Source organism: Salarias fasciatus, chromosome 10 (genome assembly GCF_902148845.1).
Source record: "Salarias fasciatus chromosome 10, fSalaFa1.1, whole genome shotgun sequence".
Classification (NCBI taxonomy): domain Eukaryota; kingdom Metazoa; phylum Chordata; class Actinopteri; order Blenniiformes; family Blenniidae; genus Salarias; species Salarias fasciatus.
Genome location: NC_043754.1, coordinates 12,309,574 through 12,336,282, shown reverse-complemented (window position 1 = coordinate 12,336,282; position 26,709 = coordinate 12,309,574). Strand labels below are relative to the sequence as shown.

Here is a 26,709-nt window from a genome sequence, read left to right as displayed (position 1 = left end):
ATTTTGAATCATAGTAAAAGCTTGTACTATAATGCATAATGTATGAGATTATTTTTCCCAAATATAAGCACAGGACTGTTTGTTTTGAATGAACTTGGCTTGTGTGATTATTTCATTTTGTGAAAAGTGTTTTGGAACTTCATGAAGATGTGCCTTTTAAAAAAAAAAAAAAAATGTTTTCGATTTTATTTGCATCACCATTTTATGACAAGTTAATGTAAAACAAAAAAGAAGCATCCAAAATTAAGTAAGTACAATAAGCTCCTGATTTGAATATGAGGATAAATATTCCAGTTCACAGTATTAATGTCTGATGATGACATTTTTATGTCTCTGACTATAACAAATCAAAATATTTCTAATGCTGGAGACGTCTTACTGTCACTACTGTAAATTGAAGCATCAATGAATTAAAAAAATAACATATAACTGGGTTTATGCATAACAACAACATGTACATAAGTGCAGTATTTGTTACATTTCATCTAAATAGTAGAATAAAAACTATGTGGTGCTCCCAACGGTCCGCTCAAATAAAGCACAGATTCAGCTTTTAATCATGTTTTATTACAGAATTAAGATCAATACAGTTGTTGTCTAAGAATTTGTTCGGATTCCTGTTGTCTGACTGATCCATGCGTAGTATCGCGACACTCGGGTGTAGATACCGTACTTCCCATCCTTGGCGCACTCCTCGCCCCAGCTGACGATGCCCGTCAGGAACCAAGTGCCCTTGTAGTTGGTGACGTGTGGCCCGCCGCTGTCCCCCTGGCACGCGTCCTTCTGGATGTTTCGGTAGCCGGCGCAGAACATGAAGCGCGTGACGTGGTCCCGGCTGCTCTGCTTGCAGGTGGCGCGGTCCACGTAGGGGATCTGCAGCTTCTGCAGCTTGTCGGCTTGGGGGCCCTGAAACTTCAGACGTCCCCAGCCGCTCACCAAGGAGCCGCTGGCCTCCATCAGGAGGTTCTCGGTAAAGTCTTTGGGCCCGAGGCAGACGGGACGCCTGTGACTGGACAGCTCCACTGGAGTGGAAAGCTTCAGCAGCGCAATGTCATGGTTGTACTGCGACTTTTCGAAATTGTACAGGTGGTGGAGATGCACCTCGGCCACTTCGTGATCTCGCTCTGGACCCTCAGCCAGGCTGACATCATGCTCACCTGCAAACACAGTGAAGGACTATTTAAATGGGGAAGTGTGAGTGAATATTGTGAAGGTGGTGGCAGGTTATCAACCCTCTTCAGCCACTTGAACGTACACTGCGCCGTTCTGCTACCCCAGTGTTCATTTATTTTGGATGTGAGATAATGAATATAGACGTTTATCTTTCGATGAGTTGGCTGCTTTTGATCTAATTTAAGACTCCATGTCTATGATTCAGCTGCATTAAGACGCACAATCAGGTGCACTGAGTATGATTTCTCCCACCTGCTCTGATGAAGAACTTCTGCTGAGAAACTGAAGCCTGCACCAGGCAGTGGGCTGCTGTGATCACCCATAACTCACTGAGCAGAGCCCCGCCGCAGAAGGGCTGTGCTCTCTTCAGGACATCCGAGTGAGACATCAGGGATACCTGCAAACACAAACACTCCGATGAGCACAGCAGCATGGAGCAGCAGCACGATGTGCCAGAACCCCGGTTCTTCGTTCTGCACCCCACACCTGCCAAGGTATCTCTCCAGGCTTGGCTTCGTCGCCTCCAACAATCCTCTGGTCGGTGTTGCGCTCTGCTGTGATGGTTGGGAGTGTGGGGAAGGCCCATGAGAACTTCTCCTCTGCTTCTGTTGGTGTTTCAGTGGCACTTCTGGCCTTCCTGCTGCTTGAAACAGCCTCACTCGGCTGAGCGTTGAACTGGTCCGAATCATTCACGCCGGAGTACATGTAGTCATACAGCTCTGCTATGTCGTCTTCATAGTCCTCCTTGAAGGCGTTGCTTGAGTTGTCTCTTGTTGTGTTTAGTGACCGAGGGCTGAAGAAGGATCTGGTGTTCAGGCTGGAGGACATGTTCACGCGGCCACAGCTGAACTGCACTAAGAGGAAAAAGAAAACCAAAAGAGAAATCTTAATTTTTTATTTTTTTTTTAAATCATCGTGGATGTTATACACCTTGTTATTGAAAAATCACATCTTCTTCCTTTACCGCACAGATCCAAACAACAGCTCTTTCAGCTAACTTTACCCGTTGGCTCACAGGTCCTCCTATCTGGCCCCAGTCTGTAACCGACGGCACATCGACACACAACCCGGTTCGTCTGCATCCCACAGAAATGGGAACATCCTCCGTTGTTGACTGAACACTGCTGAGTCACATCTGATTGGGAAAACAAAAAAAGGCAAGAAAAAGTGACCTTGATGTTCAACACTGAGACAGAAAGTGAAAGTAAAGATGTTTCCAATGTGCCAGCTCACCAATTTCACAGTTCTTGCCACTGAAGTTCGGCTGGCAGTAGCATAAATAAGAGCTGAGTCCGTCCACACAATTCCCGTTGTTCTGGCAGGGGTTTGGGTCACACTGGTCTCCGTCTACACACAGGTATCAGACATGCAGTCAGAGGAGGTTCAGGAGCGACTGTGTGCCGTGAGAGCTTGTCTTTTCTGTGTCTTACCGATGTACCCGGCCCAGAACTCCATCTGAAACAAAAACATTGAAATCAGCTGCACAATTACAGTTACTGCCAAGAAGCATTGGCACAAGGAAAAGCATTTCCTCCAAACTCAAATGTTTTCTTTTTCTTGTTTTCTGATTATTTGTGGGGACAAAGTCCTACGTACAGTTTTCTCATCGTTTTCGAACACCTCCCTGGCCTCCTCCATCGAGCAGACTTCCTCTCTGCACTCCCGTTCCAGGTTGGCCTTCTGAAAGACTTCTTCCAGACCGTGGTTGTGCCTTCGCTGGCGACGCAGCACAGTGTGTGCTGTGTGCTGCGGCACAAATACTGCTTCTGAAAAAGACACGAAATGGCCTGAATTCAACATTTAAATATAAATATATGCATAATGGAATGTATTAAATGGTGGTTAAAGCTTGAAAACCTCAGCGATGTTTCCTCTGGTGGGTATCAGGTTGTGGCATCATAAATCTACTGAACTCTTCGGCAGATGACACCATCTCCTGCTCTGATCTAACTTACACTCAATCTGCTTTAAAATTCTGCTCTCTCTCTGGCAACGAGCTCGACAGATAGTCTGCGGCTTTACATCTATACAACCATCTACACAAAGTGAGCAGCACTGAGTCTTCTCACTGATTTAATAGGCAGTTTCAGTCTGAAGGCTGGAGGTCAGATATGTGTCAAAACATCAACACTGATCATCGATGAGACTGATGCCACAGTTTGTGTGTTTCTGTATAAATATGTCCTTCTTGGACAGATTTGCACTCATATTTTGAAGGACAACAAAGATTTGTGTAAATCTGACTAATTGTTACACATTTTTTCACATTATTCCCTACTCAGATATCTCAACTTTTAAGTTCAAATGTTCAAAACCACTCAGATGATGGTTGTCGACTGATAAAACCACAATAAAAAAAACGTATCCCTATGAGGTGAAAGCACTCGGCCGCTTCGCCACCGATAATTCTTCGCTCTGAACTTTCCTTATCAACCACTTCTGCTCCTGTTTACCTCGGTTTTCCTCTGTGGCCTCAGCAGCTCGTCCACATAAGTCCAACAGCAAAAAAGTAACAAGAACCAGCCAGTGAACTCTGTCCATCTTGTTGTCAGTCTGAAATTGACTTTACAGACAAGGCAGCGTACGAAAAGAGTACCGGTAATCCTCGGCTCCAAAGTACAGCAACACACTGTTTGCTCACCTGTGTGGCTGAAAAGTTTTGTTTGCATTCACGTGTGCATGTATGCAAGAGGAAAAAAATTTGCTAAAATTTCGTGAAACGGTGAACTAGACCAAGTAGATGGGTGTATGCACGAAAAAGGACGATATAAAGTCAAACATTTTACATTTTCTGTGGCAGATTTTATTCAGTGAGGTCAAACTGGAGCTGAGCAACACCAAATATTGACTTTCGATGAGACATAGTGTGTGTGTGTGTGTGTGTGTGTGTGTGTGTGTGTGTGTGTGTGTGTGTGTGTGTGTGTGTGTGTGTGTTTGTGTGTGTGTGTGTGTGTGTGTTGACTTTCCCAGCTGTTAATCATGTTGTTTACCATGATGAGTCTTGTCCGATAAGCAGCTTTTGGGGACACGGCTTACGTGCCGGTTTCAAATGAGGTAAATGCAGAGACGCATTCGGAAAACACACACACAGCCACAAATGTTACACACTTCTATATTTGCCAGAACCATAAGATTCCCAGACTCCAAAACAAGCTTCACAACTAACTTCAAAACTGAATTCTGAATTTCAACCCAAGAAAGGTGCTCAAGTTTTTTTTTTCTCTTTCGAAATTTAAATCAACATCATTACTATTATAAACATAATATAGTTTTGCAGACAAAATGAGCCTAAAAATGTCTTAGGAGCGCACTAAACTGAACTGCATCACTATTTGAGTGGAGCAAGTGTTTCTTGTAAATCCAGGAGCAGCTTAAAGCCATCGGGACACAGCGGGGGGAAACTTTGCAGTCACTGCTGCAGTTTGAGCCCCGAGGAGCCGAGTGTTGAGTATCGAAGGCTGTTTGATTAGAGTGTGAGTTACACAGGGTGTGGCTGTGGACAAATCACTGTGAGTGGCAGCCACTCCAGCTGGCCTTCAGCCAGCAGCTCCTTCACAGCAGCAGCCTGGTGGGGATTTTATGGGTGGAGAATGATTTAAAAGGGGAGTGAAGGAGGGGTGCGTTCGTTTTTTTTTGTTTTTTTTTTTGCTATACCGCAGGATTCAACTGTCTTTCTTTCTGCAAACTGCAGGATAAAAGATAAAGAGTGGAAAATGACAATCAGCTCATCCGCTGCTCCTGAAGTGACAGTTGTGATTAGATCCGTCTCCCTGCTGATTGGTGTCCGTGGAACAGATCTTTAATTGATGGGAGCAGCAGCTGAGCAGAAGAGACCACTGATTTCAAGCTTCTCCAGCGTTAATTAACAGAAACAGAAAAGAAAAAGTAGGTTAAAACAAAGCGAAGCACACTGTTTGAAAAGGCGGCAGTCAGTGTTCCCCGTCTACTCTGGACTTGAAGTGTCAAACCTGTTTTATTTCAGGGGCCGCAAACAGCCCAGTTTGATCTCAAGTGAGCTGCACCACCGAAATACCCAACAACTTTAATGCCTCGCGTGTAAGAACCACAGAGTGGGCAAGAAACGATCAACCAAGATGAATTAATACATAATGTGGTTTGCACTTGAGAAAAGTTAAGCAACCAACAGTAAATAAAAGGAAAAGAAGGATCCTTAAAGCTAAGATTATTTGTTGAGTGTAAAAGCCCAAATGCACAGAACGACACTGAAGTTGAGGACAAGGTTATAGAAGAATCAATAACAGACCTTAACCTGTTGAGATTGATTGAACCGCTTTTCTTTTTGACATTTTTGTAGCTGAACTTCCAGATATTTTTCCCCGTTCAACACGATCTTCAAGAAATTGATCCTTTTGAATATTGTAGTTATTCACAAATGACAAAAAAATTATGATCACGATTATTGTTAAACAAATTATTTCCAATTTAAGGACTGATTTGAACTGTTGAGTTGACTGAATAGTGTACTACTTATTTATGTGTTCTGTATATATTTTATTTTTCATGTCTTTATCTGATTGTTAATAAATTTTACAATATACACCTGCCCATTTTTAACAAGTAATAAACAAGCAAGTGAGAATTAAGTAAGAAAGTAAGAATATTTTTTCATGTGTTTATTGCTGAAATTAAAATAGAAAGATTGAATTCTGCTTTTCAGGGGGTTTTGTTGTCGTTGTTCTTATCAGGGTGAGTTTTGGTGATGGGAGCCAGAGCAGACTTAGTGGCACTTTTTGTTCTGATAGAGCAGCTGGTCGCAGATCAGTAATCCTCCGGGGGACGCTCTGGCGCAGGGCCAGCTGTGCTCGGGTCTGCTGGCTCACTCAGTTTCTAGAGTCAAAAAGCCGCGGTGACCTGATGCCGCGGACCTGTTATACAAGACTCAGACAAACTCAACAAATGAGACCAATGCAAAGGACGCCGTGGGACGCACTAACAGCACGGACATGCAGAACTAAGGGGTCACTCAGGGAGCACAAATCCTGCAACAAAACACAGCAGAGGGTGATTTTGTCCGATTGTAGGACACTCCATTGAGGAAAAAAAAGAAAATCTATTTAGGATGTTCAAGGCAAGGCAAACTCAGAAAATTAAATTTTAGAAGGCACAAACATAAAACAGACTCATGAGGCTTGAAGAGATGGACTTTGGTTACAAGTCCCAGCTAATATCTTTTCATTTAAATATTCTTTAATTCAGTATCTGTTAATGAATCCATTGGTTTTTGTCACATAATTTTAATGCAATATTTGTTCTCGACCTTCTTCCTTTAAATTTACTGTTTGATTTATTTTCATTTGGTGATTTATTCGCCTTCTACATCTTATACAGAATGAAATAAAACTGCCCTGAGTTTGAAGAAAGTACTTACAAACTTATTAACCCTTACAGCCAATTCATTATCTTCTATTAAAACAGTGAACACTTTTGGATTGTGTGAAAGAAGTCAGGCACACACAGGGAGATGGTGCAAACTGCCACATGAAGTGATTTTAGATGGTGGTAAATAAACATTTTGACCTAGTGTAATAAAGGGAAAATGATCATGTATCAGGATTCATGAAACTTGATGCTGGAAACATTATGATTCCTGTATGAATGAGTCAGAACATTTCCAACAATGAAATGTTCCCATTTTTGGTCAGGATTTGTTAAAAGTAATCAAATAAAGAGGTGAACTAGTGACAGGATCAAGCAGCCAGAGTTCTACAGGAGTGAAGAATTATTATTTTTTTATTTAGAATTGATTGCCTGTATGTAACTCCTATTTTTTAAACCAATAAAAGTCAAACATTTAAAAACTGAGTTAATCTTGTACATTTTGCCACACAAGGACACTCTTATGTTCTGCTGACTGTCACAGGATGTACTGTAAAGTGTATTCTGTGTGTGCCTTGGTTGAAAAAGCCATTTTCCAGCTCAAATGGATTAAATGATCAATAAACTGATTCATTTGCATGGTGTGAGACTGCTGAGTTTGCAGATGGATCAGCATTTATTGGATGCAAGACAACCTTGTAAATATGGCGACCTTCTGTACACCAGCAACATGCACTTTACAGTTTCTGTACATGTGGCAGCACATGGAGTTATACTGAATGTTTCTCTTTAGTTTAGTTCCCATATGAAGGCTTTATAAACTGATTGTCTTGAATTCACAAATGCTTCAGCAACCACCTAACTGACACATTTGTAAGATAATATTAAAGAAATCTTTCTCTTTTATTCACTTACAGTTATTTGAATTGAATTCAGAAGGCTTTTTCTTTCATTTCTGAGGGTTACAAAACTCTTGTATGATGATATTTATATCTGTTACATCTTAACATGTACAACTGCAGACTGCTGAAAATGAGAAGCCTTGAATGAAAAGGTTTGATTAATCTTGAATCACCTGAGAATCACTCATATCTAATTTAAAAATAGGCAATATTCTCCGCTTGCAGTTTTTAATGTTCCAATGGAATGTGGGTTTTTGCATTGAGGAAACAGGAGAACCTGGAGAGAACCCAGAGAACCCAAACTGGCCCAGACCCACTCCCTGCTCACTGTGAGGCGAGAGCTCACTGCAGCCCTAAACTACTGAGAGAAGTAATGAAATAACTCATTTTAGCCTCCACTTTGGGATTTTTATGATTTCTTCTTTAAAAAAAAAAATCGAAATTAAAATAAATCACACTTGCCACTCTGGCACCCAGGAAGCCCCACCCTCATTTAGAAATAGTTTGCTCAATATGTTAACAAAAAAAAAAAAACATTAGTGAGAATTAATCAGCTTTGAAAACACACATATCTTAATTCCTTGTGTGTGCAATTTTTTTTCTATTTTTCATCTTTCTTTGTCTCTCTCTGCGCGTGCACGTGGGCAAGCGCTCCTGCGGGCGAGCGGTGACATCTCTCTCTCTCTCTCTCTCTCTCTCTCTCTCTCTCTCTCTCTCTCTCTCTCTCGGAGTGGGACCGAGCGCGCGGAGGAGCGCAGACAGTGGAGAAGGGACCGGGGGACCGAGAGGGGACCGAGAGGGGGAAGCACCGGGAACCTGCGGAGGATGAGAAAGTAGAGGCGCCTTCCTCCATCCGTCACCCGAAGTTTGAGCCCACGGCCAGCAGGAGAGCTCCATGAGCGGAAAAACGAGAGGAAAAGAGGATAAAGACCATGCCGCCAAAGGTGAGTCTGATCGGAGGAACAATGCACACTGCTCGTGCACGTTTACTCTCGTTTTGCAAGCGGAAAAAAAGAGGGAATATCGCTTTGTGGATGTGCTGAGATCAGCACGCGCTGGCTACTTATTCCCAGTGTCCCCTCGGTCCCAGAGGCAGAGCATGGCTTAATCTTCTAATGTGGGTTAAAAACCTTCCAAATCAACCACACAGGAATATGCATCCACGTGCAAACACGATTTTTTTCCCCATTTCTTACGTGTTTTCTCTGCGGGTTGTTGCGGCTTGCAGGAGGAAATCCATCAGGAGTTTATTACACTGAGCTCAAGATGAAATACTATCCAATATGTGTTCATCCGGTAAAATCAGTGAAATAGGTTATCACTTCCCCAACAGAGGGGTTTCTGGGTCTCGGATGCAATTTCACCAACACGCGCACATATTCATTCATCCCTCCCCTCCAGACGGTAATAAAATCGACGCGGGGGATTCGCCGCAAAGGAAACTGGGAAACTATCATTGCCATGGAGACGAGAAAAGGGAGTTGCCCGCAAGACGAGCGCGAGTGTTGTGTGGAAAACATGTGCGAAGCCTGTGTTCATTCATAAAACTGTGGATTCCTCATCAAAGTGCGATGAAATTGAGTACAGTGTGAAGAACAACTGATCCACAGATAAAATGTGTAAAAGTTGTTTACATACATGAACATTTTTTTTATTAATTTCAAAATTAAGAGATTTTGAATTTAAGAAGTAAATACATATATAGATAGATTAAAGTGGCTGAAAATGAGCCACAAGTAGCTCACATCAGCATACATGAAAATACACAAAACATTTATCCTGTCGATTCATCGTCTTTCTTGAGCCAGTCTTGAGCTCCAGGCCTCCGGGAGCCGCGTCCTGAGCTGAGCAAAGCGGTCTAGAAGATGGATGAAGATACTGAACTAACCAGTAGACTGAAGTGGCCTCTTCTCCGATGGATAGGAACAGAAAAGAGCCATTTAATTGGGGTTCTGGTTGTAGATGCTGTACATCTGCCATTGGTGAAGCCTTCAGAAGAGTAATTGAGGAATAAATAAGCAGTGTGTGTCAGAGATATGACACATGGCTTGACTGTAAGAGCATCCAGCTTTTATCGGCATGTCAGCTGATGCTGAACTGCAGCATTAGGGGTTGGTTAGAAAAAAGAAAAACATGTTTGACAGTAACATAGTAAACCTTATTTATGTCAACCGTCCCTCATAAAGCTCCAGCATAGGATGGAAAGCAAACACATCAGTACAGAGACAAGGCAGTAAAACCAGTCCAATAACCAGGAGGGGATGATTTATAAGACGACTGGTTCTCGAAGCGACCTGAACCATAACCTCTGTACAGTGTAATAAACCCAAAAACAGTAGATTTTTTTTCTCTGAGTCAGCTGTGTTCACTTAAATGAAGTGTTTACATCTCAGCCATCTCATAAAGACAGTAAGAAAATGTGATTTTTGACATAGTGAAGTGAATATATTATGCACTGTTTCAGCCGGACATGGACGTGGATTGAAAAATTCTTTTGGGGAATTTACTTTACAGCCTGAGCCATTCACACGTTTATCAAAACATCACGAAGACACTGTTAAAAGCAGGAGTGTCCTCGGAATGTGTCAAGTCAAGTTTAACTCAGTGGATCAAGAGGGTCATAGGTCACCTCCCTCTGTTCACTTTACTGTAAAACAATGTGGGATTAAGTTTAGGTGCAACATGAACTCATTAACATCCTGTTCCTAAAAGAGCTCAGATTTATTTTCATTTGGATGGGTGGAAATGACATTTTTGCACAGTCGTGATTCCCGTTTTCTGATAACATGGCGCCATCTCGTGGCTTTTCAGGCACAGAACAAGCAGCGGATGTCAACAGACAAATGAAAAATGTGAGGAGACTTGTAACGGCCGCAAAAGGTCTTTTAATAGGCTTCGAATTGAATCCTGGCCATCGGCCCAGGTATATGGCCTCTGAAGCTTTGCCAAAGCCTGCTGGCATATTTGTGGTTTTCTATTTCAAGCCAAGGCTAAAAAGCTTTTTGGGGAATTGTATCTTTGTTCAAAACTAAAATTGTACCTAGATTCAGCTGCAATGAACTGATGGATGAAGGAAGACAGAGGAAAGAGTTTCATTATTGACCCTGTTCCTTCATACTGATACAGCTGAGAGGCCCTAGTGATAGAATAAGTCTTATTTATGACGCCTTTCATATTTTAGCAGAATTAGAATAAGGGTGTTTTATTTCCCCTCCTAATAGCTTTCCTAGTCAGTGTGCTGAGTTTGCATGTTTTCTTGTAACGTCCTCCTTCACCGCCTTCAACAGTTTTTTTTTTTATGATCTGCTGTAGTGCAGGCTATGCAACAGCAGACACTCTGCAGTGTGTTTCGCAACATTACAGCGATGTGGATGTGTTTTTAACTGGCGGCATCACAGGAAGTATCACAGAACAACAAAGTAATGGGCTGATAATATCCAGTTAAGGATGGCTGCACATGATACTGGACTTGGCAGTGTTTACTTTGTAATGTGCTGTGATAGTGCGCTCTGGAGATAGCCTGCAGACTAACTGTGAGCTGCAGTGCGAAGCCAAATCTTTGTGTGTTTTTTGTGTATTTGTGTTTGTGTGTGTCTCGGTTTCAAAATGGCTTATCATTAGAGGGATTTAAAAGGATTCATTTGTATTCATTTATCTTAAAAAACACTCGTGAGCCTCAGTGTTCTAGATGCTTTTTTCAATATTATCTAGCTCCAATAAATATTTAAACTCCAGATCACATTTTTTTTTATGGGATCAGTGAAATGTTCCTCCAAATGACATTTACCTGTTGCCATTTGGTACACACTCAACTTTTATGGTCAATAATTTGAGCTTAAATCATATTGATGAGTGTGCAGTGTATTGTTTCGGGAGCAGTGAATTGACCCTGATATAAAAACATCAGTTGGATCTCATCTTTGATTGATGACTGTTATGGATTGTTGTGGTTTTTGAAGTAATCTCCTATTCTGATGAGCAAGTAACCCGATACACACTCTGAAGGCCACTTCATTATGTCCATTTGTACAATCCTAATATGATTCAGTACAATGGCGCTGCCATAAATTTTGCATTTACAAAAGTAATAATGTTCAGTTATTCTGGAACTGTTTAGTTTGCTCTGTTTTCCATCTGCACCACATTACACCGAGATGTGTTTCTAATTTTCTGCAGTATTCACGTATCTTGACTTGATGTGCAAAGTATTAAGTCCAGCTCAACCCCATAGAAAACTATAACCTCACATTCTGTGTTGTTTTTCCTGCATATTATCTCAGTTTATGCAGTGAATTAGTAGGTGTGTTTCCAGAGTGCTGATAGGGGGAAACATAATTATGGTATCCTGGCCTTGGGGTCCAAGAAACCAACATGGATTTTAGGCATTTTTACAAACTAATTATTCAAGATGTTTCACATTATTCATAGTTGAGCTGACAGTGTAAGCAAGCCGTGGCTGCAGTGCAAAATTGAGTTTTTAATGGTAAAAAAAAAAAAAAAGCAATTAACAGAGTATTGTAACACTGACAAGAGAGTCTCAAGAGCCTCTTGTAACTGAGAGAAAGCTGTTTCTGTGTGATGTGCGTAAACATAGTGCAGGTTTGGAGGTGATTGGAAGGTCATTAGAGTGTGCTTACAAATGCAGTAAATGGGGGTGGAGGGGTGGGGTCTGCATGGCCCGGGAGGGCCTCGGTTTTCGCTCTGATCTCGCTCAGAAATACTATGAGAAAACCTGCGCCGTTTCCTCGATGGATCCCTGTGTTTGAGGGCGGCCCGCTGGCTCCCTGGCGCACTTATTGTGCCAGATCAGCGGGGCCTCGAGATGAATCATTAATGACCGGTTTCCAACGGCTTAATGGCCTCTAATGTTCTGTAATGATCTCCCGTCAACGCCATGTGCGCGGCCTTAATGGATCCAATGCCGTGGAGGATTCTCCGGGTTGAACTTCGGTAATTCGTCCCCCTTTTGGCGGAGCGGCGGCGCACAACAGGAAGTAGAGGAGGCCGTGCGCACACGGCTCCGGAGCTCCACGGGCGCAGCATGAGTTTCCCTCTCCGCCGATCGACTTCAGGTAGGACCAGAGGGGACAAACTCCAAAAGCGACACTCAACTCTAATATCAAGCCTACTGCATTAAAAAAAAAGTGACTGAGGGTTTTTTTTATTGTACTTCAGGCACTTCTTGTCTCGAAATACCGAGAAAAAAAAAGATTCTGCCCATAAATTAAACCACAGATTGGATCACAAGAGGCGTGGAAGTCTCTAAAGCATCCTCTAAAATGCCACTTTTCAGTTTCCGATCAGTCCTACAGACAGTTGTTTAGTTCTAATATGATTTAAATGTTGTCATTTCGATTGTTTTCAAAAGTTTGTGAAGATTTTTTGCGTGAAGCGTGTGTTTGGAACAGTTTGAAACTTGAAGCTCTGTCCGTGGTGCTGAAAACAGCGCAGGACGCGCCCTGTCGGGGAGGACAGCTCCACTCCAGACAGCCTCTGCGGGAGCACACTAGTCCTTTTTTTTAACACAATTAATTTGTTATAGACCACTTTTCAATGTAAACTTTGCAACTGTAAGAATAGATTAATACTTAATTTGATTCGTGATTTCGAGGACTTAGAGTTTGTTCACGTTTTGCAACCTCAACTCGAATTAATCCCACAGAAGTTCACAAAAATCAACAACCTGGTGTTATTTTGTAAGCCTGAGATGTGAGATTTTTTTTGACCCAACATAACACAAACCTCTTCAGAGGCCGTTAATCAGTCTCAGCACAGGGATCTCAGACTAATCACTTTACTACCAAAACCCATGTCGACCTGCACAGCTTGCTCCAACATTTCCTTCTCCACCAAAGCGAGATTACCCAAAATGCGTTAATGATTATATTTCAAAAAGCATATTCAAAATACAATTCAAATGCAAGTGTGGCTTTTTTTGATTGATACATAGTGGAAGTTGAGGTTTTTCCTGCTGGCTTACTGAGGCCGCAGTGGTGCAGATGCAGGCTGTTTTCCATTTGGATATGCACATTAAGACATTTTATAAGTCTGCTCCCTCATCACCACTGCAATATTATTTATCTGCACTTGAGTGTACTCTTGTAGTATCTGGCATTTTTGGCATCGTTTTCTTTCTCTATCTTTCAACACGTAAATCTGCCTGTAAGGGGCGCTACTGAGCTTTTCATGGAAGACACTGATGCACTCTCCAACTTTTTTTATCATTTTTTTCCCGTAGAAAATAGACTGATTGCATCAATTTAGGCTGTACAGTCCTAATATTATAGCTATAATTTAATGCAATCATTTTCAGTCCATTTAAAAGGAGATGAGTTTTAATCTTGGAACCAAATTCATTACTAATACCCCCCCCCCCCCCCCCTCCGTGTTGTTCGGCTGCTTGTTTGTTCGATTGCTTTCCTATTTAGAAACTTATTGATCTGCTTGCTTTCTCGAACATTTAAATCCGTTCTTGTGGCAGCTCCAGGCAGAAATGGTTGAATTATTGTTCCACCCCGATCATCTGATTTGTGCTCTCATTCCGTGTGGCTGCGGCTTTTAAGAGCACGTGTGAGGAGTGAGTTTGAAGCATGCAGGATCCTGAATCATGAAATAAAGATGAAGGGCTCGACTTCGCTCTCAGCCGTTCCTTTACTTGTGCTGTACCCACGTGTTTGCTTTTCTATTTTGATGTTAAAGGTGACACTCCAGGCTGGTTATGAAATCTAATGTGTTGTCTCGGGGAATGTGGGTTGAACAGCACACTCACATCTATAAAGCTATATTTATTTGTACATTTACAAGGGTCTTACCTAACCGGAAGGTCACTGGTGTAACTTCAATTTCCTCGTGACTCCACTTCATTGACCAGGTCCTGACCCCAGTTTCTGTCCGCAGTCCATCACTTTCTCCACCCACTGTCTTCTCCTCGCAGTGGGCTGCAGCTTTCCTGAGTTTTGCCTCCTCCTCCTCCTCGGTCATGTAACTGCTCACCACATCCTCTTGTTCTCCAGCCATCGATTTTCACTATCTTTTTCCACTGGAGAACAGCACGCTCCGACTCTGCCCGCTGTTCGGCGCCAGGTGCCACATGCTGGTCGACCTCCGCTGCGAGTGCGTCGACTTTCTGTCCGCGTGCCTCCTCTTCATCTTCATCTTCTTCTTCTTCCTCTTCTTCTTCTGTACCAGCTGGAGTTGCAGTTGCCATGCGCCACTGCAGCTGTGTCTGGCTCTGACAGCTGTGCATCTGTTTTCCTGGGGGGGCGGGGGGGGGGGGGGGGGGGGGGGGGGGGGGCTGCTGCTTGCAGCCAGCCCACATGCATGACTGCTGGCTGTGTGCGCGCCTCTGCTCCTGTGCAGATGCAAAGGGGACATCTAGAAAATGGCACTGCTCACCTACAGAAGCTCTGTGATTCACCTCCTTCATGCATGCTGCAGCCTTTCGGCAGTGTTGAACCTCTGCACCAAAATAAGATGAGAGCCCCTCCTCTCTCTCTCCCTCTCTCTCTCTCTCTCTCTCTCTTGCACACATCAGGTTCCCCTCTCTAATCCTTCCCCTTTGCTTCATTGATTTCTATATGTATCTGTCATATTTTACTGATGCTTCCTTGCATGTTTTCCTTTACTCTCTGTCTTCATTCTCTCCTCTCTCACACTCTGACACACCATCTCTCCTGCTCATTTTCCTCTGTGACAATTTGTCCCTCTCCTTCATTCATCATTCTCTTTCCAATCCATTTTTCCACAGGCTTTTCTTCGCTCCACTCTGTCTTCCTTCCTCTCTCCCACTCTCTCTTGCACGCACACTCACAGACTCACTCCATATCTAATTTTCCTCTTCTCCGCCCCCCTTCTTTCATTATTCCTCCTCTCATTCACTCACCTGGCTGTTTCATCTCCCCCTCTTATTATACAGTTTATTTTCCTCTCTCCTCCTCCTATATTACATATATTACCCCCCCTCCCCCCTCCCATCCTCTCCCATCCTCTCCCTCTCAATCTGCCTTCTCATCTCACACCAGTATTCAGTGTAACATGTAAATATCATGCCACGTGGGGGGAACAGGGCTACAGGTGCCCTCCAACCCCTTCCTCTCCCCACTTCCAGCAACTTCATCCGACCACCACACACGCGCGCACACGCACTGACACCCCCCCCCCCCCCCCCCCCCCCCCCCTCCCTCCTCCTCCCTGCTGCTCGTCCTCGGGGCGGGCAGGGCTGCAGCAGTTTTATGAACGGCACGGCTGCATCATGATCCCTTCCCCACCGAGCCAGCCCCGAGCCGTTTCATTGACAAACATCCCGGCTGCTGCATTTCTGTCACGGACGGCGTCGAGGAGCGGAGCGGCGCCGGGGGAGCGGCGCAGAGCAGCAGCAGCAGCAGCAGCAGCAGAGGAGGAAGAGGCAGCAGCTGCAGTCTTCATCAACAACAAGCCCCGCTGCCGTGCGCACCGGCTCAGGAGCTGTTGAGCCACTTGGAGCCCGGTCCGACTCCGCACGCACCCGTGCTCCTCATCCACGCACTCTCGGGACGCTGAGGAGAGAGGAGGAGGAGAGGAGGAGGGGGGGCGATCAGACAGTTTTCGCCCCTCAGACCCCTTTTGGGGGTGGGGGGCTGCGAGGTGGCGTCGTTACATGGCCGGTCCCTGACACAGCGCCGGATTTTGGTTTCATGACTTCCACGCGGCGCCCGGACGCACCCGCGGAGGATGCTGGGCGCTTTTCTTCACGTTCGCCGACATCCGCGAGACCGCAGCGGCCGGTGTGTGATGAGAACTGAGCCGTGGGTGGTGGTGTAGACCCCCGTCCCCGCACCCCCCCGCACACCCCCCTCCCCACCGCCTCGTCCGCCAGCAGCCCCTTCCGAACCGGGACGCACAGGCTGGTCCCGCTCCGCCGGGGGGAAACATGTCGCGCGCAGCGGCGATCGCCAGCTCCCTGATCCGCCAGAAGCGGCAGGCGAGGGAGCGCGAGAAGGCGAACGCGTGCCGCGGCAGCGGCAGTCCGAGCAACAGCAAAGGCACCAACGAGAAGCCCAGCAAGCTCAACGTGTTCTCGCGCGTCAAACTGTTTGGATCGAGGAAGAAGCGGAAGAGAAGGCGGCCGCCAGGTCTGAGGAGAACGGCTCCGGAACGGGCACCACCATCCCGACCGTCTTCACCGTCACCTCCATCCATCACCATTTTCCACGCGCCTCACTTCATCTGTCACCCGGTGGACCCCCGCTCTCCCCCCCATCCGGCTCTGGCTCCCACTGTCCTGTTGCGTGACTCCACAGACGTCTCGTGCCGATAACTTCATGTCATCCCAAAGTGCCATCAGCATGTCTGTGATAAATAATCTCAGGAGGGGAAAAAAAAGAGGATTCTAAATTCAGGAGAGCTCGATTTTATTGCATCTGTCAGTCATTATGTGGTGTTTGTGTGTGTTCAGAGGTCAGAGATCTAAAATGGGCCCTCAAGCCCCGGTGACTGGAATAGAGACAGCTTCTCCTTCTTTGACACTTCCGGCTTCTTGGACTTTCTTGGTTTGATGCGTGCGATCACATGATGGAGAATAAGGAGTGAATGTAGTTCAACGTGTCTTTTCTGCTCTGCTCGCCTCCCAGAGCCCCAGTTAAAGGGCATTGTGACCAGGCTCTCCAGTCGCCAGGGCTTCCAGCTGCAGATGCAGCCTGATGGCACCATCGATGGAACCAAGGATGAAGACAGCACGTACGGTGAGTCCAGCTCTCGTCTGGGGATCCACGAAAAGCAACTGAGAAGCTCAATTTTTCAGTCTTGCATTAGATTTTTACCTCTCCAAAAAAAAAGCAAACATGAAGTGACAACTGATCATTTTCATTATTGATCAAACTTTCAGCTGTTTTCTTTTGTCACTGATTAAGAAAATGGTGAAAAAATGATCACCTGAAGCATTTCAATAAGTTGAAACAGCGTAGCTTTAGCCCTTTCTGGGATACTCTCAAAAAAGATTTTAAAATAGAATAAAAGCATGCAGTGATTTGAGGAAAGATCAACGTGCGAATAACCCCTGATGTTCCATTTATACATGGTAAAATTTGTTGAAAATACATAATTTGACCCACATTTCACCAGGAAATATCACAATGAACTCACTGAACTAAATGTATAATTTGCCCTAGTTATAACTCAAGCACGTTAGTTACATTTATTCAAAATTACAATTACTGGTTTGCAAAAAAGAGAAAGAAATGTGGGAAATATCAAATATGATCTGTTGCCCAATCAAAGGTAAGAGTGAAATATGTGTAGTGTGGTGCTTTCATGCTTTGTCACTACTCTAACTACACGTTACAATAGAACATTGCAAAGTATTGAAGCTTTAATGTTTAACAAGGAGTGATTTAATTCAATTCCCACGCATCCACTTTGCAGTTACCATCCAACCTTGGCTAAATCCAATTTAATGATAAATGTCCCTCCTGAGGAAATCTTTCTGATGTGGGAATTGTAATTCAGTCAGTCTCTTCACAACATGTCAAGTGTTCATTTAATTAGTAAGACTTTCCCTCCAAATGTCATCTGACAACATGGCAATCTATCTCATTTAAGGGCTCCCTTGTTAAAGAAATTGATGAAATACAACATGGATCCTCAGCAATCTTCACTTCCCAGAGAAAAAAGGAAAAGAAAAAAAAAAAGTAGACTGGGCTGAACCTGTGAGCAGATCCTTTTTCGCCCCCTCTATCTCGTCCTCGCTCTTTCTCACTCACAGCCTACAATGTGTGATTGATACCGCTAATTCAGCCGTGTTGTTGAGGTTCAGACCACAATCCCTCGCCTTCGGTGTCTCACATCCATCTCTGATACTTCGGAGGCCGCCGGAGTACGGAGAGGAGGACGGGACCACAAAGGCAGACTGTTCTTTAATTCGACGATTACGTGACGTATACATCATGTTTAACGCCTGCCCACATAAAATCAGCCAGGCATGACTGAGTTGGGACGGATAATCCATGTAATCCACATCTTCGTGTAACCGCAGTCATTATTAAGAACATGGTTGGTTAAATGATTATAATTAAACATGGGCTGGTCTCATCAAACTGCCAGGAGTAATTATGTCCCTGAATACAAGCAACTTGTACTGTAGAAACATATAAATAACGCTTCTGTCTGCCCACAGAAGAAAAACACAGGAGGAGAACAGTACAAAACATGAACAATTACATTTTAATCAAATTCCATTTTTAAATTCATGCTTTTTTTTTTGCCACTGTAGATTTTATGTTCTTTTAACATCGGAGAAAATTAGCATTGCTGCACAGATTTCTTAAAGGAATGAGTCGTATTGAAAAATCGTCAGAGGCACTTGAATCTTACAGTCCTGTGATGCTCGGCTCACTCTGCATGCTACAATAACTTTGCCATTAAAGTGTTCAGTGAATGATAAAATAGTCAGTTCAGGGACTGGTTTAGTGAAGTTTCAGTGAACTCTGTTTAAAATGATGAATTGAAATATCTGTGCCCAGTCAGGCGAGTTTTAAAATGATCTTGCAGGAAAGCGTCTTTGAATTAGTCAAGACATCTCATTTTCACATACGTTCAGTTTATTATCTGTTTGCAGTTTAAATTGATTGTGACATGAACCAAGTCCGAAAATGAATGAATGTGAGAATCAAGACGTTCTTCTCACTGTAGTTTGTAAAACTGTGAGATGATCTGCTTCCCTCTGATTTATGTGCTTGTAAAGTGAACATTTATGAGTTTTGAGCTTTAAAAAAATACCAAACAAAAAAAGCACTTGAAGGCATCATTTACTGTGTGGGAAATTGCAATCGGCACTTCTCGCCACCTTCTGACATTTTCCAGACAAAGTGATGGAGCAGGAAAACCAGCTGACATTTTAGTTGATACTGAATTTGCTCATTAATTGCGACTTCAATGGGAACATTTTCATTTGTGTCGTTGTGGCGGTGCCTGCAAACCCTGCTCAGTGTTCTTTTTTTTTTTCTCTTGAAACGTGTCCTTGCTCTACTACCAAATGTTTACCAAACCTTGCTTTGCTGCATGCTTTTTGATAATTCTTGCTCTTTTCATCCCACGCTTAATACTGGGAGCTAAATCGTCGGTGTAATTCAGCTTCCTCTGCGCCTGGCTGACCTTCTGAAATAGCTGCTCTGTGGCAAAATGGAGGTGTCACCGTGTCATTGATATTGATGAGGATTTTCTCTGTTTCTCGTTTTGCTCAGTGCGCTAATGTGTTTATTGTGTGTGTGTGTGTGTGTGTGTGTGTGTGTGTGTGTGTGTGCACGTAGCTGTGTTCAACCTGATCCCAGTGGGCCTCCGGGTGGTGGCCATCCAGGGCGTGCAGACCAAACTCTACCTGGCGATGAACAACGAAGGCTTTCTCTACACCTCTGTAAGCCATCATCACTGCCGCTATCATCATCCTCCTCATCCTCATCCTCATCATCATCACTAGAGGCTGAAACCTCGATGTGGGGTCAGGTTGAGTAATAAAGCAGAAGCTTTGAGTGTGAGCTTTCCTATTATCATCCTATCATCGCTTCAATACTTTAACCGTGGCGTTTCCTTGTGAGTCAGCAGCCACAGGCGGCGTGAGCCTCTCCTGTCCGTCTCCTGATATTGTGACTTTTCTCAGGATTGATTTCAGATCATCTCCCAGCCTCTTTTTCGTTTATCTCCTTTCAGTCACCCTTTGATTGGAAGATTGCTTGTCGTCCGCCCCCGAGGCGCAGCTCTTGGAAGTTGTTTTCGTGTCTTTTCAACCAGATGTAAACATATGTCCGTACCGCTGTGCGTTCATTTTCCTCAGCCGGGTCGGGAGGCAGCGCCGGCTGCGGCGTAGTGCATTAAGTGCATCACTTTAGCTCTTGAGCACCGGTGGTGGGTGGTGTAGAGGCAATAACAAAAAAAGAATCAACAAAAATACCACGCAATCTAAACAAAGCTGCGAGTCCACGAGATGAGAGCGGGCAGAGGAAATGGAAAGAAAAAAAAAAGCAAAAAAACGTTGCACACTTTGATGCAATAACGGCCATGCTGCTGCGCCGGTGCAGGCACGTATACCACGACAATATCTGGTCCATCATGTCCAGACCTGAATGCCGTGTGTTGTTATTCCGAGGTGGCTGGCTTCAGTCATAACACTGATATCGCTCCTTCCATCTCCCCTCTTGATATTAAATACAGAATATAATCAAAGTATTTATGAACACATACACAACAAAGCAGTCTGGTCCGGGTTTCCTGACTTTATCTATGCAACGATCAGGTCTCCTCAAACTTAGTCAAAACCCATACAAGGTTTATGGGCGACGGAGAGAAAAGAGCATCTTTTCTGTATCTTTCCGTCTCCCCCGGCAACCTGGGCACCATCTTTCTCTCAGTGGGCTGGTTGGTATTCAAGGGAGTAGCCGGTTGCTATGGAGATCCAGGAATAAGGAAATGCAAATGTCAGCTGTCCTAAGTTGGTGCAGTTTGTTCTGGGAGAGTACAGAAAGGCCGAGATAATGAATCAGAGAGCAGACCCCGCTGACGGGTGAACCCTCTGATATCAAGGGATGACGGAGGACTAGTTAACTTCAGTGACTCCGCGCCTCACCTCTCCGTCACCTCGCCATCAGCTTTCTTTTGTGGTTTGTTTGAATATTTCTCAACCCTCTCCTGCAGGAACATTTCACCCCGGAGTGTAAATTCAAGGAGTCGGTGTTTGAGAACTACTATGTCACCTACTCGTCCATGCTGTACCGGCAGCAGGCCTCGGGCCGGGCCTGGTACCTGGGACTCAACAAGGAGGGGGGGATCATGAAGGGGAACCACGTCAAGAAGAACAAGGCCGCCGCACACTTCATACCGAAACCACTCAAAGGTAGGAACTGCTCCATGTTCTGACATAGCTTTACGATAAACGCAGTGCAGTGACAGTATTGCAAGAAATGGAAATAAATCTCCTTCCAGTTTTGTTAGTTATGTGCATCACCTGTCATCAAGACATATGAGCTCTAAGTACGCACGGGCACGGTCCATTCCACTTGAATAATGTCCGCTCTCCTCAAGTAATTTAAAATCTCACAATAGCATCAGAAGGTACACATTGTCCTCTGCAGGATTGCACTGACACGTGTGGAGAAAGCTACTAAATGAGGCTCCCAAATCTGCTCTCGTAGTGGCGAGGAATACAATCCAAATTGTGCAGAATTCCTCCTGTTGGGTTCTCAGCTGATAGGTTGAGTTTTCATTCTTGTCCAGTCATCTAGAGTAGGTGGAATTGGACTTAACCATCTTTTTAAATGCCAATTACTTGCAGCAACTTTAACTTTAACTCCACAAGGCATTAAAATTAAAGCCCTTACTTTGGAGAAGGTTAACCATAAAAAAAAGTAAACAATAAATCATGGCAGTCTGCTGTTATTAATGCAACCTGATCCATGAAGGTCTCTGCGAGCTGCTTTGACTATTCACTGCCATTCTGGATTATTGCTTTTACAGCAAAACAAAGGTCAAAACTCTACGGTTGTGTTGAAACTGATTTCTGTGACTGTCAGGCTTCAAGCTGCCTGCAATAACAAATCAGCACAAAGGCAGGTGACATGGTCTGGAAGCACAGAACAAACAAACAGCATGAAAGCAGTTTCAGATGTGATCATGATGTGCTGAAGAGGCCTGAACATGCCACGTGGAATGATGCTGTTCAGCATGGCGATGGGAATATTTTTGATAAATACAAACACTTATGTGCACGGTGTTCATGTCTTTGTGCTTTGAGATTTGTTTTTTTTTTAGAAATAATGGCGCCCCGGCTCTTGACCCTAATTTACACCAGCTGTGACTGGACTCTTGTTTTTGTCTTTTTTTCCCCATGGCATGAATGTCTGCAGCTCACACCAGCAGTATTTTAGAGACAAATCAGTATTTTGACTTGTTCTTGTTGTTGTTGTTGTGCTTCTGATTTCCGTCCTGTAGCCACGAGGTTTGAAATAATTAGACCCTTAAATTTCATCAGTTTTTTCAAAATCAGTAAATCACACAATGTTTTGTGAACTGGTTATGATTAATCGGACTTCTCATTCATATTTGAAATTGTTTTATTTTAAATTTGCAGATAAAAGCACTAAATTAACTTCCGTGCAACAAATTCAGTTTTAAACATCGAACATTTCCCAGCATGCCATTTTTCAAGTGTTTTCTGAGAAGAAATTGTTTTTATTAAGGCGACTATATTATTTGTTTGAAATTCAGTGTGCAGTTTAGAACAGACTGTTCAAGTAATAATGCAATAATACATGTATTGTGGAGAAATTAGAAAACAGGCGAGTTAGTAAGATGTTGAGTGTAAACAAACATCGTCAGGATATCATGAAATTCAACATAACACTAAGCACACAAAGAAATCCTGATACAATAAGAGACTGTCAAACCCACTGACTCATGTGAATTACATGGAAATTTAGCATTTAGTTGAAAGCTATTGACAGCTTCAGTCACTGGATCAGTTTAACTGGATAATAGTTTGAAAACTGGCTCAGCACAATAAGTCAGAGATAAAAGCCAAAATAATTTCTGCTGTATTTTATGCAAGCAGTGACCTTGTGTCTCATTTGCCTCCGAGTGCACAAAGAAACCGTGAATAATGCTCAGTGTTATTTACATTTGCAAGTGGAAGCTAGTTAACCTGTACAGATATGTGATCGACCTTCATAAGACATTAATTTGTGATCTGTTCCAAGACACACAATGCATTTCTGTTTAAATAAATAAATAGAATACAGTTTTATCATTCAAGTTGATAAATGTGAATGAAATACTCATGAGGAAACGTTAAGATCATGTGTTTTATCAGTGAGTTTAAATGCTCTACAGCTGTATATAAATTGGTACATTTATGCATGCATTGTGGATATAACTGCAGGTATTTGTAAACATGTAAATGCATTTGAAATGAATCATATCATCGTTTTGGTTCGTGGAAGTTACCAAAGAAGAAAGATGACTGGACGAAGACATGAAACAAAAATTAGTTGGAAGAACAAATTAGTATTTCCCAGCATGACTTCTTCTGGCATTTCAAAGTGTTTTAAGCAAAAGTAAGATTGTATAGCCAGCAATGACAAATGCAAAGCAGTAAAAAAAATAAGTATCATAACTGTGGGCAATGAATAAGAAATAATGAAAAAAAAAGCTTCCATTTTGTGCATCACCAGTCATCAACAGTTTTTGTTTGGGACGCTCAATAAGTTCAATCAGTTTTGAAGCGCAGGAAGATCATTATTAAATCAAAAACTGCAGGTTTAAAATATAGCAGATCAGTCCAGATTGAGTTTCGTCCTTGGCGTGAGAGTTGGCAGCGCTGTGTGAAATGCTTCACTATTGCTCTTATCCATTATAGACCTTTGTGTCAACACGCTGAGCCAAACCCATAAATACTCCGATCAATTGTATCGTATTGGCCGTTTGTATTGAAGTAGATTGTAAAATAAACATGCAATAATGGCCCGCTGGAGAAGGCTTCAGGGATTCTGGTGCCTGCTTCGTCGTATATTTGAAGGAAAGAGGAAGAAACAAGAGAACAGTAATCAATATATCAAAATTAAGAATGGATTAAGTGACGACACGTATTGGAAAGCCACATTTTACCGTGGCTTTTCAGGGCAGTTTAACATCTGTCAGCTTGTCGCTTTTCTGTTTTTTTCAAACCTGCAGCTCGATCATTTGTTCGACTGGGAGGTGAGCACTCCTGCTCTTGTGGGGCCGCGGCCCTCTGTGGTTTTGATGTTTCCCCGCTTGAGCCCACCTGATTATAATGAGCGGCTCGTTATCGGGCTTTCTGCATGATGACACATTCATTAAATCCAAACGTGTTGAAGCAGGGAGATACTGCAGACATGCAGGACCGGGGTCCTCCAGGACCACAGTTGCACACCTCCCGAGTTTCACTCCTACTGATTTTCAATAAAAGAGCTCTGAAAAAAAAAGAAAAGAAAAAGCCCACCACACATCAGCCAGCCGGCTACAAACACAAAATAGGATAAAGAGCCAGATATTTCCCTCAGGGATCGGCGAAGAGCACAACAAAGCTGGGAGCAGAGTGAATATTGGACTTAAATTCATCAGATGGTCACAAACACAACTCCAAATAAATGCTAATGTCGCTCCGTTGTTTTCTCGGTGTGGAGTGGAGAAAGTTGCGAGTGCAGCAGCTGACTTTTGCTGCCAGTTGTTGCAGGTTTAAGGACAGAAATGCAAAAATGGATTCTGGATGAGATCATATTCTCTTTGTTCAGTCTTTATTTCATGGCTGCAGATGACTGTTCGCTGAGTCCTGACTTGTTGATGGGTGCGGTGTGTTTGCAGTGGCCATGTACAGGGAGCCTTCACTCCACGACTTGACAGAACTCTCACGTTCAGGCAGCGGCACGCCCACCAAGAGTCGCAGCGCGTCGGCCCTACTCAACGGCGGAGGGAAGTCACCCAGCAACAATGACTTATCCTAGCCCCCCGACCCCTCACACCACACACACACACACACACACACACACACACACACACAAGGGCGCACACGCACGCACACACTTACACACTCACACACACACACCCGCCCACACTCACAGATCTCAGGCCCACATGCCCACACTTCAGGCTGGTGAGGGGTTTGGACGAGGCGAGGATGTACCGGAGGAAGACGGGAGTGTGTTCTTCCACTTAACGGAGCCCACTGTGACTGACTGTGTATGTAAATAAATCAAGGACAATCAATCTGTCTGGCTCTGCTGCTCGGGTCTGCAGAGGGGACAGGACCTGTGAATCTCTTCCCTTGGCTACTCTTCCTGCTGTATCGTAACCAGACAGAACGAGCGAGGAAGGAGAGAGAAAAGAGAGAGAGAGAGAGAGAGAGAGAGAGAGAGAGAGAGAGATGGGGGTTGAATCAGGCAGTCAGTCACACAGTCAGATTTACAGACTGTTACAGAGAACCAAAGAGTCCAAGTGTTAAAAAAATGAGGTTGTTGCTACGGAGCGGGCGAGTGGCAGGAGTCACAGAGGGTCACAAAGGAAGGGAGCAAGTCTTTATCTACTCTACGATACGCTATGTTTACACAGAGCTCATGGGGTTAAGTCATATTTTTAAAAATGACGAACGTATTCCTTGTACACTTATGAGGACCGATCATTTGTTTGCATGCAGGTGCGCCTGTGTGTGCGTGCGTGCGTGCGTGCGTGTGTGTGTGTGTGTGTGTGTGTGTGTGTGTGTGTGTATGCGAGCAAGACTGAGAACATGCTGTGCTTGCTTGTCGGTTTGTGTGTGTGTGTGTGTGTGTGTGTGTGTGTGTGTGTGTGTGTGGGCAAGTGAGAGCAAGTGTGTGCGCACGCATGTGTCTGGGGGGGATTTTACCTTTTTAAGATCTGTTGTATATCAGACAAACCTCCTGAGGGCTTTAGCAGGTTAATATAAGGTTTACTGTATATGCTTCCATGCTTACTTCTTACAAGCAATGCTGTTGTTTATCTTTCTGTTTGTTGTTGTTGTCCCCTTGCTGTTTGTTTGTTTGTTGTTGCATGGAAGCTTGTGGACCTCTGCTCAGTAGCAGCATGCCGAAGGTCCTTTTTTTTCCCCCCGGTCTTACGTGTTCCTGACCTAAAGAGAACACTAGTGAGCCAATAGTGTCATACCAGAACACTAGTGAACCAATGTGAGGGTGTTTGAACACTACTGGACCAATAGTATTGCACCAGAACATGAGTGGACCAATGGTGTTGGGCCAGAACTTTGGTGAACCAATGGGAGCACAGATTAACTTAATATTTTGGTTCCTGCTGTGGACAAACTAGAAATGCACTAAATAAACTATTTCTAAAGAAACTAATTGGTTGGATTGTCTTTTTTTGTTTTAATTCAAACTTATTTGAAAACACTCACAGTCACACCGAGCAATTTAAAGAATTAACCTCAAACACATGTTTTCTGACTGTGTGGAAACTTCAACGCACATTTACATATGTGGCCGATAAATGAAGCGGAGGAGCAATTTATAGCTGGCAGAAATAACAGAACCACTCCAGAAATAACTCAGAAAGCCTAATAATAGCTAATAAAAGAGTGTAGAGGAAATGGATATTTGTTTGATGTTACCGTTTGTTTCCTGATTGGACAAAGCCCAGGGTTTGACAGAAGTGCCGTGTTTCAATTTCAACACTAGATGGAGCTTGATCTTCAGAGCGCTGATTCATCTCTTTGTTTGATGAGATTTGAGCCATAAACTAAAGATGCTAAAACTTAGTGAGATTAAAAACAATCCAGTACACAGAGTTCTTA

General features: G+C 43.7%; 2 protein-coding genes across 3 annotated transcripts; one reads left to right on the top strand and one right to left on the bottom strand.

Annotated features, from left to right (window-relative positions):
• Positions 1-597: 597 nt before the first annotated feature.
• Positions 598-14,558, bottom strand: f9b (coagulation factor IXb). Its single transcript, XM_030100404.1, has 9 exons — positions 14,225-14,558; positions 6,088-6,173; positions 2,770-2,939; positions 2,604-2,628; positions 2,407-2,520; positions 2,177-2,308; positions 1,660-2,027; positions 1,426-1,570; positions 598-1,157 (listed from the first exon to the last, which is right to left on the bottom strand). The coding sequence occupies exons 2-9, from the start codon at positions 6,137-6,139 to the stop codon at positions 598-600; spliced, it is 1,566 nt and encodes a 521-aa protein (XP_029956264.1). The 5' UTR covers positions 6,140-6,173; positions 14,225-14,558.
• Positions 8,238-25,610, top strand: fgf13b (fibroblast growth factor 13b). 2 transcript variants are annotated; one of them, XM_030100407.1, is made up of 5 exons: positions 8,238-8,356; positions 17,021-17,131; positions 19,694-19,797; positions 21,072-21,270; positions 24,753-25,610. In XM_030100407.1, the coding sequence occupies exons 1-5, from the start codon at positions 8,308-8,310 to the stop codon at positions 24,890-24,892; spliced, it is 603 nt and encodes a 200-aa protein (XP_029956267.1). In that variant the 5' UTR covers positions 8,238-8,307; the 3' UTR covers positions 24,893-25,610. The 2 variants fall into 2 exon arrangements, with proteins under 2 accessions (XP_029956267.1, XP_029956266.1); XM_030100406.1 differs by lacking the exon at positions 8,238-8,356 and adding an exon at positions 16,242-16,522.
• Positions 25,611-26,709: the final 1,099 nt, after the last annotated feature.